Genomic DNA, 15,976 nt, shown 5'->3' with positions numbered 1-15,976 from the left:
ATCTATTTACAAGTTTATCTGAATTTTTTGACTTTCAAAAGATCCATCCATCCATTTTTCTACCGCTTATTCCCTTTGGGTTTGCGGGGGGAGCTGGTGCCTACCTCAGCTACAGTCGGGCGGAAGGCGGCGTACAGCCTGTACAAGTCGCCACCTCAACGCAGGGCACTTTCAAAAGATGTGCAGTAAAATATTGCTATTCCCTCACTGCTTTCGGGCAACTTATTTGCCTACTTATTTGGTTTGAGACATTTCTTTTGCATACTTCTACCGTGCAGTTGTCCAAGAGCACAAATTGGGAAGAGGTGGCCATGGTCCTTGTGGATGTTCTGAATGTGTCTCTCCACAGACTTCCACTAGGCAACCAGAAGTTCCCCCTCTCCAGGCGGTGTAGACGCTGCTGCCCATACGTGACCACTCCCATGCTGTTCAGCACTTGCAATACCTTGCCAGAAGATCCGCCAGCGAAGAGAATGCCAGCAGATAGCAGGATGTTGCCCGCGGCATAAGGGCCAATGTTTGGCTGGCTGCTCCACCTACTCCTCCGGTCACATGATGTACATTGTATGGTCATGTTTGGCTGGCTGCTCCACCTACTCCTCCGGTCACATGATGTACATTGTATGGTCATGTTTGGCTGGCTGCTCCACCTACTCCTCCGGTCACATGATGTACATTGTATGGTCATGATCAGCTGTGTACCGTTCCAATCCCAAGAAGGGCTTATGTCCTGGCTGCCACAGGCTGGACAGTGACACCACTTGACGAGACTCTGGAGGCACGACTCAAAGATGATGTACTTCGGTACCTTGTGGGCGCCCTCTTCCCGCATCTTGGGAGTACGTGTGGGATCTGGCGGCCCGTCAGATTGACACGGATCCGACGTCGATGACCCACTCGGCACGTAGCTGACATCGGAAGAACCACTATCAGGACTTGATGCTGGTCCTTCATCAAACAATGCAGGAGGTGGTCGTAGCTTGGCTTGCATTCCAGACACACCTGGAGATGCTATGTTGGGCTGCATCTCGGGGCTGCTGCACTTGACGATGGGACTTCACTAACCCTGGCTGGCCCAGCTCTAACCCTCTCGAGGATCTCTGGGGTCACCTGCTGTCCTAGCAATAAAATAAAACACAAGTTGTTTTATATAATCTGTTAAATTTGAACTAGGATCACATACTAATTATTATCTTTGAATCCACTGCTTTCCACCAACAACTTTCTTCTTCGTAGTCTCCATTATTAATTGAACAAGTTGCAAAAGATTCAGCAACACAGATGTCCAAAATACTCTGTAATTACGCGTTGAACAGAGACGACTATTAGCCGTGTGTGGACGTGAGCCAAGATGTCCCCAACAATTTCACGCGCACGCGTAATCATACACGTCATCATTCCGCCACGTTTTACCTCCGCGGGAAATTTAAAATTGCAATTTAGTAAACTAAAAAGGCCGTATTGGCATGTGTTGCAATGTTAATATTTCATCATTGATATATAAACTATCAGACTGTGTGGTCGGTAGTAGTGGCTTTCAGTAGGCCTTTAAAGATGTTCTGTGAAAAACTCAAACAAAATAATGCACAATGAAGAAAAACAATTAATGTGCTCAGTTTGTAATAAAATATTTTCTGTGAAAAACTTGATAAACAAAAGTATGCGGATTGGAGAATAAACATTCAAAAGCTCAGTTTGTAAACAAGGATTCTCTGCGAATAATCTATTGATAACAGATTAAAAAAATACACACAGAAGTAAAAACATTATTGTGCTCAGTTTGTAATAAAATAGTCTTTGTGAAAAAACTTGATGAACAAAATAATGCACACTGAAGAAAAAACATTAATGTACTCAGTTTGTGATAAAAGATGCTCTGTAAAAAAAAGTGCTAACAAACAAAAGAATGCACACTCGGGAAAAAACATTAATGTACTCAGTTTGTGAAAAAGGATTCTGCGTGAAGAAACTTTTGATAACAGACAAAATAATACAAACTAAAGAAAAACCATTAAAGTGCTCGGTTTGTAATAAAAGATGCTCTGGAAAAAAACATGATAACAAGCAAAATAATGTACACTGGAGAAACACTCGTGCTCAATTTGTAAAAAAAAGGATTATCTGTGAAGAAACTATTGATAACAAATAAAACAAATTACACACTGGGTAAAACCATAAATGTGCTTAGTTTGTAATAAAAATATTATCTGTGAAGAAACGTATGATAACAGACAAAAAATTACACAAAGTAGAAAAACCATTAATGTGCTCAGTTTGTAATAAAAGACTCTGTGAATAAAATTTAGCTAACAAACAAAATAATACACACTGGAGAAAAACATTAATGTGCTCAGTTTGTAATCAAATGTTATCTGTGAAGAAAGTCTTGATAACAGAAAAAATAATGCACACTGAAGAAAAACCATTAATGTGCTCAGTTTGTTACAAAGATGCTGTGTAAACAAAACTTGATAAACAAACAAATTCACACAGGAGAAAAACACATTAATGTGCTCAGTTTGTAATACAAGATTCTGTGTTGAAGACTTTAAGATTCTATGCACACATGGAGACAAACCATTAATGTGCTCAGTTTGTAATACAAGATTCTGTGTTGAAGAGTTTAATATTCTATGCACACATGGAGACAAACCATTAATGTGCTCAGTTTGTGAAAAAAAAAAAAAAGATGCTCTAAGAAAAAACTTGATAAACAAAAGAATGCACACTGAAAAATCAAGTGCTCAGTTTGTAAACAAAGATTCTCTGTGAAGAATCTATTAATAACAGATTAGAGAAATTCTAAAGGAATCATAATTAAAGGGAGAGAGTATAAATTGGCCAGATGCGGATGACATTTTAGTCTTCCTCTGGCACCCAACATACTCTCTTCCTAAATGAATGCACTCATTTGAACGGTAGGGTCTATTATCAGGACATAAAATCAACATCGGTAAAACTCAACTCCTCTCGTATAATTATAACCCAGAAGCAGTGAAATTATGTACAAAAATCACACACAAAGGAATATTTTCTTATATTGTTTTTTTAATCTCTATAGTTCAAGTTTTACTTAGCTATTGTCTCCATCCAAAATGGATGGAGACTATATATATATATATATATATATATATATATATATACATATATATGATATGTCCCTTAAATACCTGGGCCTCATTTTATCAAAATATATAACAACATTATCAGTATAAAATTATCTACCCATACATAAGAAAATAAAAGATGACATAGCACGATGGAACTTAATTCCTTTTTTTCGCCTTAGCTGTAGAATTGATTGTATTAAAAGGAATGCACTTCCAAGACTGCTGTACCGATTTCAAACTCTGCCAATAGAGATCAACAAAAAATAATTCAGCTTCATGTAGTGTAATGAAAGATTAAAAAATGCTCAGTTTTGAAACTATTAAAGGGGAACATTATCAGCAGACCTATGTAAGCGTCAATATATACCTTGATGGTGCAGAAAAAAGACTATATTTTTTTAACCGATTTCCAAACTCTAAATGGGTAAATTTTGGCGAATTAAACGCCTTTCTGTTTATCGCGCTGGAGGCGATGACGTCAGAATGTGACGTCGCCAACGTAACACACCCAACACATTTTCAACACATTACAAACACCGGGTCTCAGCTCTGTTATTTTCCGTTTTTTCGACTATTTTTTGGAACCTTGGAGACATCATGCCTGGTGGGTGTGTTGTCGGAGGGTGTAACAACACTAACAGGGAGGGATTCAAGTTGAACCACTGGCAAGAAATCTGCCGCCAGACCCCCATTGAATGTACCAGAGTGTCTCCACATTTTATCGACGATGCTAAGACAGACATGGCACAGAGATGTATGGATAACCTGCAGATGCATTTGCAACTATAGTCAACGAAATCACAAAGGTGAGTTTTGTTGATGTTGTTGACTTATGTGCTAATCAGACATATTTGGTCACGGCGTGACTGCCAGCTAATCGATGCTAACATGCTATTTACTGGCGGTTGTAAAGCAGACATGGCACAGAGATGTATGGATAACCTGCAGATGCATTTGCAACGATAACGTCAACGAAATCACAAAGGTGAGTTTTGTTGATGTTGACTGTCAGCTAATCGATGCTAACATGCTATGCTAATCAATGCTAACATGCTATTTACCGGCGGTGTTAAAGCAGACATGGCACAGAGATGTATGGATAACCTGCAGATGCATTTGCAACTATATTACGTTTCCTTCCACCCACATTTAATGCGAAAAAACCACTTACCGATCGACGGATTTAAGTTGCTCCAGTGTCACAAGATTCGAAAGTCCTGAGCGTTTGGTCCGCACATTTTACCGGCGATGCTAACGCAGCTACTCGGCCATGCTATGGCTATGAATAGCGTCAATAGCTATTTGCTCAATAGCTTCAGTTTCTTCTTCAATATTTTCATACTCCAACCATCTGTTTCAATACATGCGTAATCTGTTGAATCGCTTAAATCGCTGAAATCCGAGTCTGAATCCGAGCTAATGTCGCTATATCTTGCTGTGGTATTCCCATTGTTTGTTTACATTGGCAGCACTGTATGACGTCACAGGGAAATGGCCAGTGTCTTCGCAGAGAGCTGAAAATAAGGCACTTTAAAGCTTTATTTAGGGATATTCCGAGACGGGTAAAATTTTGAATAAAACTTCAAAAAATACAACAAGCCCCTGGGAACTGATTTTTATTGTTTTAACCCTTTTGAAATTGTGATAATGTTCCCCTTTAAAAGGACACATTTAAAAAAAAAAAACAAGACTTCTATCGATATCTGCAGTTGCAGCATTTTGTTAATATGAAGGTGAAACATGTAACACAGTCAAGACAAGCATTTGTTTCATTGAACTGTTTACATATTTAACTTCATATGTTAAAACAAAATGGGAGAAGGAAGGAGGGATAACTATATCTGAGGAAGAATGGACAATGAAATGGAGATATCAATGGACTTGTAGCAGCTCACCCAAGTGGAGAGTTTGGCTGGGAAAGTTTTATTCCACCTTCTCAGAAGTCTCAGTATGATAACAACTCCCCTGCCTGTTGGACAAATTGTGGGAATCTAAAGGCAAACCACTAGCATGTTTTCTGGGACTGCTCTGCCATAAAGGACTATTGGAAAGAGATACACCAAGCTCTACAGGATATTTTCAAATCACCCCTTGAAAGTAACATCCTGTTTTTCACACATCGCACCTCAGGATTGGCTGAAAAAAGAGAAATACTTCATGAATATCCTACTAGTGGTTTGTAAAAAGAGCATTACCAGGAAATGGATATTACAGGAGAGCCCAACTTTGAAGAAATGGATGGAAATCACAATGGACATTTATAAAACACAGGAGATAACAGCTTTTATTATTTATAAACTAGAGATATTTACTTCACACTGGGAATACTGGGTTGATTATGTCACGCCACATAAGACTAATTTTTTTTCTAATTAGTGATTAAACTGTTTTAAAAAAAATGATTACTCCCTATATGTATATAGTTTTTTTCTATGTATTTATTTACTATCTGTTTATACTATTTATTATTATTATCGTTATTAATTTTATTAATATTATTATTACTTTGTTTTTTTGCTGTTTTTTCTCTTTTTGTGGGGGAGGGGTGCAGGTGTCATCGTTGGGAAATAAACAAAAAATAATATTTTGATCTTTCAGGCAGACAATAGATGTATGATGTATGCACATATGATGTAATGGATAACAATGTCAGCTGATGGATGTCCATGAAAAAAACAATAATAATAATAATTTGTAAGTAAAAAATACATTTAAATGAAATAAGAGTAGTTGTAGTAGTGACTTCTGTCATGCGGACTGTAGCCTCCACATGAGAGAGAAGTGAGAAGAAGATTGTGTGAATCCTGCCTTCCAGTCCCAGTGTGCTGACATGACACTAGATTGCTTCTCCCTCATTATCCAGCCTGTCAATCTTGGCTCAGCTCATTTCTGACACTCCATTTGTCACATCTGGCAAATTTTGTTCACATTTTGTTCGTGTTTTCCGCTGTTTAATGTTTGAATTCCTGTCCTGTGCTTTTATTTTGGTGGCTCTCCCAGTTTTGTTGGTGTTTTCCCGTGGCAGCTTCACTTCTGTCCCCGAGCATTTCCCCTCACCTTTTTTCTGTTTGCAATCAAGACTATTTCAATTGATCCTCTTGCTACCTTTGTTGTCCGGACATTATTCTTTGTTCACGGGTGACTATCCTTTTTGATGTCAAGCTCGAGCACGCACATATTTTGTGGACGCCGTCTGCTCCACATTTCCTGTGAGAGTTTTGCTGGGTTTCAGCGGTTTGTTTTGTTGTCTTCACAGTTCCCTGTTGCTCTCGGTTTTTGTTCGTTTATCAGTAAACATCACTTTTTTTTACTGCATGGTGCCACCTGGTTCATCTGCATCTTAAGAAATCATTCCCAATTTCCGATTTTTGGTGAATTATTGTGAAATTTCCACTGTCATGTTACTCTTTAAGGCTTCATGGTGGAAGAGTGGTTAGTGTGTCTGCCTCACAATACGAAGGTCCTGAGTAGTCAGGGTTCAATCCCGGGCTCAGGATCTTTCTGTGTGGAGTTTGCATGTTCTCCCCGTGAATGTGTGGGTTCCCTCCAGGTACTCCGGTTTCCTCCCACCTCCAAAGACATGCACCTGGGGATAGGCCCCTCCCACCTCCAAAGACATGCACCTGGGGATAGGCCCCTCCCACCTCCAAAGACATGCACCTGGGGATAGGCCCCTCCCACTTCCAAAGACATGCACCTGGGGATAGGCCCCTCCCACCTCCAAAGACATGCACCTGGGGATAGGCCCCTCCCACCTCCAAAGACATGCACCTGGGGATAGGCCCCTCCCACCTCCAAAGACATGCACCTGGGGATAGGCCCCTCCCACCTCCAAAGACATGCACCTGGGGATAGGCCCCTCCCACCTCCAAAGACATGCACCTGGGGATAGGCCCCTCCCACTTCCAAAGACATGCACCTGGGGATAGGCCCCTCCCACCTCCAAAGACATGCACCTGGGGATAGGCCCCTCCCACCTCCAAAGACATGCACCTGGGGATAGGCCCCTCCCACCTCCAAAGACATGCACCTGGGGATAGGCCCCTCCCACCTCCAAAGACATGCACCTGGGGATAGGTTGATTGGCAACACTAAATGGTCCCTAGTGTGTGAATGTTGTCTGTCTATCTGTGTTGGCCCTGCGATGAGACGGCGACTTGTCCAGGGTGTACAACGCCTTCCGCCCGATTGTAGCTGAGGTAGGCAGCAGCGCCCCCCGCGACCCCAAAGGGGAATAAGTGGTAGAAAATGGATGGATGTTACTCTTTATAGTTAACTAATTAGAAAATTAAAAAAATATTTACTGAGTCAGCTGCTAGTTCACATTTTGTGGAGTCATTTTGCTACCTGTCAAGGAGGGAATTTGTTCTTAAATATCTATAAATAATCCTTAATATTGCCAGCCATAGTGATTAATTTATTAATGAAAAGAACATTAAAACTTGAATCTGACAAAAAAGTAAAGACAAATGCTGTCTTCCTCGCTGCTAAAACATGATAAAAACATGCAACTGCTAGCCCCCACTTCTCACAATGTGGCGAGGTGGAATACTACAAGAGGCACTCTAATATGGTACTTAAATCTCTATTTTTAGTCTTATTATCGAGGAATATTGAGGTCACACTTATATTAAAAAAAGTAATGTTAAAGTTTCATCCAGTATTCTGATGATGATGATGATGATGATGATGATGATGATGATGATGATGATGATGATGATGATGATGACGATGACGATGACGATGAATCTGTGTCCGAACTTAGGGTCCAAATTGTTTTAACAATGTTATTAATTCATACTTTTAATTGGAAAATAACATCAATAAAGTGCAATGGAGAAAATGTGTTGGAAAAAAAAATAAAAAATAAGATGACCTCTCTTTAACAATGGGAAAATAGAATAAAAATTTAGCAACATATATAATATTCAATAAATGCACACAACTTAAAAAGTCATTACAGGACAACATATAAGAGTAGAAGATAAGAAGCACAGCATTGAACATAAAATATACGTTCATATTAATCATGCTGTGTTTTTAAAGTACATTTAGCACAATCACCGTTTGAGTGTTTTTACATCCCTGCAGCTTCCATGACTGTTACACACTTGTGTTTACTGACCTGATACTTAAACCTGATTGTTTTATCACACAAACGGTTTCTCTCCATTGTGTGTTCTCATGTGTTTGGTCACACATTGCTTTCTGGAGAAACTCTTCTTACAAACAGGGCAAGTAAAAGGTTTCTCTCCAGTATGTATTCTCATGTGTGTGGTCATGTCAGGCTTCATGGAGAAACTCTTCTTACAAACAGAGCAAGGAAAAGGTTTCTCACCAGTGTGTGTCCTCATGTGTGTGGTCATGTGTTGCCATCTGGAGAAACTCTTCTTACAAACAGAGCAAATAAAAGGTTTCTCTCCAGTGTGTGTTCTCATGTGTGTGGTCATGTTACGCTTTGTGGAGAAACGCTTCTTGCAAACAGAGCAAGTAAAAGGTTTTTCTCCAGTATGTATTCTCATGTGTGTGGTCATGTCAGGCTTCATGGAGAAACTCTTCTTACAGACAGAGCAAGTAAAAGGTTTCTCTCCAGTGTGTGTTCTCATGTGTGTGGTCATGTGATGCTTTCTGATGAAGCTCTTCTTACAGACAGAGCAAGTGAAAGGTTTCTCACCTGTGTGTATTTTCATGTGTAATGTCATGATACTCTTAACGTTGAATCTTTTAGCACAAATTGAGCAAGCAAAAGGTTTCTCTCCAGTATGTGTTCTCATGTGTGTGGTCATGTCATTCTTTCTGGGGAAACTCTTCTTACAAACAGAGCAAGTAAAAGGTTTCTCTCCAGTATGTATTGTCATGTGTGTGGTCATGTATTGCTTTCTGGAGAAACTCTTCTTACAAACAGGGCAAGTATAAGGTTTCTCTCCAGTATGTGTTCTCATGTGTACTGTAAAATTACTCTTATGTCTAAAAGATTTTTCACATTCAGAGCAGTCAAAGTGTTTGCTGTTAGTGTGATGTCTCGTATCACCTTCAGAGTCATTTTTACTTTTTAAAGGTTTTTGGATGTGGTCACTGTGATCAGAAGAGTCTGACATCATGTGGTCCATGTCTGAGAGTGGAGCAAAGATGCTGTCTGGTTCTGACTTTATATCATCTTCGTCATTAACCTCCTCCAACCTTGGAAGCTGCTCCCACAGTTCCTCTTCTTCCTCTATATGAGTGGGCTCGAGCTTCTTCTGTCCCACACTGGAGCTCCACTCCTGCTGCTTGGAGGGAATCTCTTCATGACTCTCTGCTGACACCTGCTGGACGTCTGCAGAACATAGAACACAAATGAGGTGTTACTTATTGAAGTTTGCAGTATTCAAACTATTCACAGGTGAGTTAGGCCAAATAGACAGCACTCCACGTTATGCATTTATTTAGTTTACCTTTTCTTTGGCCCACCCCTATAAAGTTATTCATTTTCTCCACCTACATTAAAAAGACAGCATCCATCTATATCTTGAAAAACAAAAACAATGATGTGTGTGGTGTTTGAGAACAGTTTGTAAGAGCTTGACAGTAAAACTTTTCATGAACTTTAACTCACCTTAATGTGCTGGACGTCTTTGATCATTATGATTTTGGTTTAGGTTTAGAGCAGGGGTCTCAAACATGCGGCCCGCGGGCAAAATTGCGTTCCGCGAAACGTTATTATGCGGCCCGCGCTTTGATGTGACAATTTTATGTTGGTGCGGCCCATGAGTTTAATCTGAACGGCGCTTGATAGGTCATGCTTGCCCAAGTCCCCAATTTTCCCGGGAGACCCCTTAATTTCAGGGCACCAATTCTCTCGAAGCCCCTGTCAATTTTTACCAGATCAACAATATTCAGGGAGTGCAATAATGGCACTGCCTTTAGCGCCCCCTATATCCTGAATTGACAGCGTGCAAGCTCAATTAGAATAGAATAGAATATAATAGACTTTATTGTCATTATATTTGCATATAACGAGATTAAAGACTCCAACTTGAGTGGCGGTTGTGGGAACAAATATGGGGTGAAATAAATAACACAAGGGGTAATAAAGGAAAAACTAACAATTGAAATAAACAGAACTATCCAATAAAAATAACAAGCAATCCTGTACAATATACAGCACACTGTAGAAATACAAAATACTGTACAATATACAGAACAAGACAAGAGTACGGAAGTAATAAATAACAATCAGTATTGCACAGTAGGGTATTAGGGCATGATATTGTGTAGGGGTGAATTATTATTATTATAAGTTAGATTTTAACATGGTGACAGCTCTGGAGAAGAAGCTGTCTCTGAGCCTGTTTGTTCTGGCTCTGATGCACCTGTAGCGCCTGCCTGATGGTAGCAGGTGGAACAGGTGGTAGCCAGGGTGTGTGCTGTCTTTGGTGATGGTTTTTGCTTTCTTGAGGCAACGGGAGTTATGTAAATGCTTCAGGGAGGGCAGGGGGCAGCCGATAATTTTTTGTGCAGACTTTATGACCCTCTAATTCGCCTGTTTGTCTGCTTCAGTGCAGCTGGCGTACCACACTGTTATGCAGAGTGGTCCAGAGTCCAGAAGAAAGCAAATTTTGTATTTCAATTGGAAGTCAAGGCGCTATAGTCTGGAGGAAAGCTGGAGAGGAGCAAAATCCAAGTTGCTTGAAATCCAGTGTGTTCCCACAGTCAGCAATGGTTTGGGGAGCCATGTCAGCTGCTGGTTTTTGTCCACTGTGTTTAATCAAGTCTAGAGTCAATGCAGCTGTGTACCAAGAGCACTCCATGCTTCCATCTGTTGTAAAGCTCTATGGAGATGATGACTTCATCTTCCAGCATGATCTGCCAGAACCAGCAGTAACTGGTGTACTGACCATGGCATTACTGTCCGCGATTGGCCTGCCAACTCCCCTGACCTGAACCCCTTAGAGAATTTGTGGGGTATTGTGAAGAAGAAGCTGTAAGACACCAGACCCAATAATGCAAATGAGTTTAAGGCCACTAGCGAAGCATCCTGAGCATCCATAACACCTCAGCAATGCCACAGGCCGATTGCCTCCATGCCACGCCGCATTGATGCAGTAATCCATGCGAAAGGATTCCCAACCAAGTACTTAGTGCATTAGACATTTTCAAATGTTTGATTTTGTTTTGCTATTATAAATCTTTTTGTTTTACTTGGTCCTAGGAAATATTCTAATTTTTTGAGATAGGATTTTTGAGTTTTCTTAAGCTGTATGCCATAATCAGCAATATTAAAATAATAAAAGGCTTGCAATATTTCAGTTGATGTGTAATGCATCCAGAATGTCTGACATTTCCATGTTTTTAGTTTCATTACAGAAAATAAAGGACTTTATCACAATATTATAATTTTCTGAGACAGTCCTGTGTGTGTGTGTGTGTGTGTGTGTATATATATATATATATATATATATATATATATATATATATATATATATATATATATATATATATATATATGTTTTGATTGGATTATCCGGAGAATAGTGCATTCTTTATTAGTCTGGGGGTAGGCAGTCCTGCCTACCCCCAGACTAAACGACTCTGAAACCAATAATGAATGTAACTGTCGCAAGAAACCTGATTGCCCTCTCAACGGAAGGTGCTTACAGACATCAGTCGTTTACCAAGCAAAGGTAATACGCAAGGACATTAACACATCCGACACGTACGTAGGATTAACCGAAGGAGCGTTCAAAACAAGATGGAATAATCACAATGCCTCCTTTAGAAACCAGACTTTGCAGAATTCTACAGAACTCAGCAAACACATTTGGAACCTCAAAGACAATAATGTTGAATATTCAATAACATGGCAAATTCTTGCATCCAGCACACCTTACAACAGTGGTAATAAAAGATGCAACCTATGCTTAAAAGAGAAACTGTTTATTATATATCATCCAGATCGGTCATCCCTCAACAAGCGCAGTGAAATCATTTCAACATGCCGCCATAGACGGAAACACCTCCTAGGTAACACATGAGCCAATCACCACACCCTACGCCTGCTTGTACCCACCCACTCTGTGCTCTATATAAACCATTGTATGTGAATGCTTCCATTAAAATCTCCTGATGATTGAGGGAACCCCTCATGAAACAGATCTGTAGAGATGAAGTAGTCTTGTGGTTTTTTTCCCACACCTACACACATATATATATATATATATATATATATATATATATATATATATATATATATATATATATATATATATACATACATAAGAGAGAGAGACAGAGGTATTGTAATAACTTGAAGTAAATAATGAAGATTGAAAACCAATTACAAAAAACAGAATCCCAAACAAATTTACTAAAAGCTTACCTTTTTTAATTTGGCATAGTATGTATATATTATTAATGTTGTAAATAAACTCTTAATACATCTAGAACAGGGGTGGGCAACCCGCAGCTCCGGAGCCGCATGCAGCTCTTTGGCCACTCTGATGAGGCTCAGCTGCATAATCACCGACCCCCTTGGTTATTTCGGGAGGTTTCCTTATTTTGGTGCATCTCCCGGACATCACCCGGGGCTAATAGTCTCCGATTTTCAGTCGGACTACAATATTGAGGGCGCGCCGTGATGGCTTTACTTTTAACATCCTCTGCGACATGTCATCGCGCCCGCTTTTACACCATGCTATCTGTGTGCCGGCCCGACGCATGCATTTCGCCGCTTCTGTCATCACACGTACGAGATTGCAAGGCATATAGTCAACAGCCACACAGGTTACACTCAAGGTTGTGATATAAACAACTTAAACACTCTTACTAATATGCGTCACACTGTGAACCCACACAAAACAAGAATGACAAACACATTTCGGGAGGACATCCTCACAGTAACACCGAACAGAACAGATACCCACAATCCCAGGCATCCGTGACCATTCCTGGCTATATTATACACCCCGCTGGCACCAACCCCCCCCCCCCCCCCCCCCCCCCGTGTGTCGCTTGAGGTGGGCGGGGTTGGGGGGGGCAGGGTTTGGTGCTAGCGGGGTGTATAATGTAGCCAGGAATAGTCACGGATGCATTGGATTGTGGGTATTTGTTCTGTTCTGTTTATGTTGTGTTACTGTGAGAATGTCCTCCCGAAATGTGTTTGTCATTCTTGTATAATCTTGTATAATGTTGAGCTTACTTGGACTGTGATGAAGCTGTGAGGACTCAGGTGGTTTGTCTTCATGCTCTTCAGTCTTCACAGAGACAACAGTCAGTGGAAACTTGCTGACATCAGCCTCCTCCTGCCCTACAGGACACTCTCCCTCCTGACTGATCCACACTTCCTCCTCTTCCTCTTTAATGTGTGGGGGCTGTGGATCCTCTTCTTCCTCTTTCATGTGGGGGGGCTGTGGATCCTCCCCTTCCTCTTTAATGTGAGGAGGCTGCTGGACGTCTGTTGGGTAAATAAGTAAATAAGATAAAGAGAGTATAGAAATAGTTTTGAACTGACACTGTTAACACAATGACATGATTTGTGTTCTTTTGTGTGTTGTGTTAAAAGTGTGTAGCAAAACAACCAATAAAAACACTGGAAATACCTACTTTTTTCCTAAAAATTATTCAAAAGTGGTACAGTGAGTACAAAAACAGACTTGGAAATTTGATGGGGGGCAATTTGAAAAGTTTGTATAAGTACGAGGCAGCATTGATTGAAGCATTCTTAACTTCACTGATGTAAAGTGGGTAAATATTGTTTTGTGTATACGGTCTATGACACCTAAACTTTATCTGTAAACTTAACCATAATATTATAATGATATTGTCATTACCATAACTTCAATATCATGGAAATAAAAAAAATATAATTCCAAAATCACTAAAAAAAAAAAAAAACATTCATGGTATGTTTTTGTTATCATGCAACATACTTTCTTGAGGTCATTTTGTTGGCTGGGCCAAAAGAAACTTTTACCAAAACATGTTTTACTATGTGCTGTTTTATGGAGTATCTCCATCAACAATTCCTCTTTAGGAATTGGAGACCATCTACGACACGCTGAAGGAAAGTCAGTCAACTTTATGTGCTTTTAATAAAACAAGTGTTGACTACTTTGGTTACTGAAAATAAATGTTTACTTTCACTTATTGATGCATGTAAGTGAAAATCATGACGTGAAATAATTAGATTTGATTACAGTATAAAATGTATTTGGTGAGTGTGTGAGTTTAGTGTAAACATGTTGACACATGTTTACATCTTCTTGGGGACTGGAACACAGATATGTCCTGAAAGGATGCACCCATTTTTAAAACCTTCACTAAACTGTGCCACCAACATTGTCTCACTTAGCTCATTAAGCAAACTACCAGGGTGAGTGAGTCCTTTTAAACCTTCATAGACCTCCTTGTTACTTCTGACCAGTCTCAGATCACCACAAGTGGAACTACTGCATGCGGCTTAAGTGATCACTCCATCATTTTCTATGCCCATAAAGAACATAGAACCGAGGCTGACAGCCACAAAACAAGAGAAGCTACAATCCTCAAGACCAAGACTAGCAAGGCTTTCAATGACAAACTGCCGAAATAAGACTTGTCTCGGTACTTGCAAGTACACAGGTCTTTGGGTCAATTCCTAACCTCAGAAAAGTAAATAACTTCACAGTCAAAGTGGGCGACAATATAATAACAAACAAAAATTAGATTAACTTTCTTGGCTGCATCGTAAATACTAATCTCTCCAGTAAAAAAATGACTACTCAGGTAGTGAAAGAATCAACCGACAAATTATATTCTTACTAATGTTGTCCCAATAACAATATTTTGGTACCGGGACCTTTACAAAAATGGATTTTGATACTTTTCTAAAAAAAAAAGGATCACAGAAAAGTGCATTATTGGCTTTTTTAAATAAAAAATGTTTTGGGGTACATCAAACATGTTTCCTATTGCAAGTTTGTGAACATACTGGACAACTTGCCTTTTAGTAGTAAGTATATAAAGAAAAGCTCCTAATTTAGTCTGTTGACGTATGCAGTAACATATTGTGTCATTTATATTCTATTATTATTAGGTCAAAATTATTAAGGACAAGTGGTAAAAAATGGATTATTAATTTACTTGTTCATTAACTGTAAATATCTGCTTATTTTCAGTTTTAACATGTTCAACCTACACTTCTGTTAAAATGCAATAATCACTTATGTTTCTGTTGTATGGATACTTTACATTAGTTTTGGGTGATACCATAAATGTGGGTATCAATCTGATACCAAGTAGTTACAGGATCATACATTGGTCATATTCAAAGTCCTCACGGGTCCAGTGACATTTTTCCTGAGTTTATAAACATAATATAAATAAATACAAATAAAAAAACGAAAGATGTGATGGCAAAACATTTTGATGTAAACATAGAAGTAGTACTTTTTAGAGGCGGTTTAGTACCGAATATGATTAATGCAGTTGAGATGGGGTCCAACACCCCCCGCGACCCCAAACGTGACAAGCAGTAGAAAATGGATGGATGGATAGTATCACGGTACTTTACCAATACCGGCATACCATACACCCTTACTTCTTATATAGTAGGATCACCCCGCTGGTGGGTAGAAATACACTTAAGACTCTGACACAAGCACTCATTTAAAGGCCTACTGAAAGCCACTACTACCGACCACACAGTCTGATAGTTTATATATCAATGATGAAATATTAACATTGCAACACATGCCAATACGGACGGTTTAGTTTACTAAATTGCAATTTTAAATTTCCTGCGGAGTTTATTGGTGAAAACGTCAAGGAAATATTAGCGGTGCACCACACACAGCTAAAAGTTGTCCGCTTTAACGGCATAATTACACAGTATTCTGGACATCTGTGTT

General features: G+C 39.5%; 1 protein-coding gene across 3 annotated transcripts in view; it reads right to left on the bottom strand.

Moving 5' to 3' along the window:
• Positions 1-945: 945 nt before the first annotated feature.
• The window catches only part of LOC133546548 (gastrula zinc finger protein XlCGF57.1-like), a 51,987-nt gene continuing 36,956 nt past the window's right edge, over positions 946-15,976 (bottom strand). For 2 of the 3 annotated variants that reach the window (XM_061892316.1, XM_061892317.1), the window contains 2 exons: positions 13,288-13,542; positions 7,505-9,426 (listed from right to left, as the gene is read on the bottom strand). In XM_061892316.1, coding sequence (XP_061748300.1) covers positions 8,261-9,426; positions 13,288-13,542 — 1,421 coding nt within the window. In that variant the 3' untranslated portion in view covers positions 7,505-8,260. Of the gene's footprint in view, positions 1,119-7,504; positions 9,427-13,287; positions 13,543-15,976 lie in introns of those variants that run through there. The other variant, XM_061892320.1, reaches the window with a different exon arrangement.

This window comes from Nerophis ophidion, unplaced genomic scaffold (assembly GCF_033978795.1).
Source record: "Nerophis ophidion isolate RoL-2023_Sa unplaced genomic scaffold, RoL_Noph_v1.0 HiC_scaffold_31, whole genome shotgun sequence".
Lineage (NCBI taxonomy): Eukaryota > Metazoa > Chordata > Actinopteri > Syngnathiformes > Syngnathidae > Nerophis > Nerophis ophidion.
This window is presented reverse-complemented; position numbering and strand designations above follow the sequence as displayed.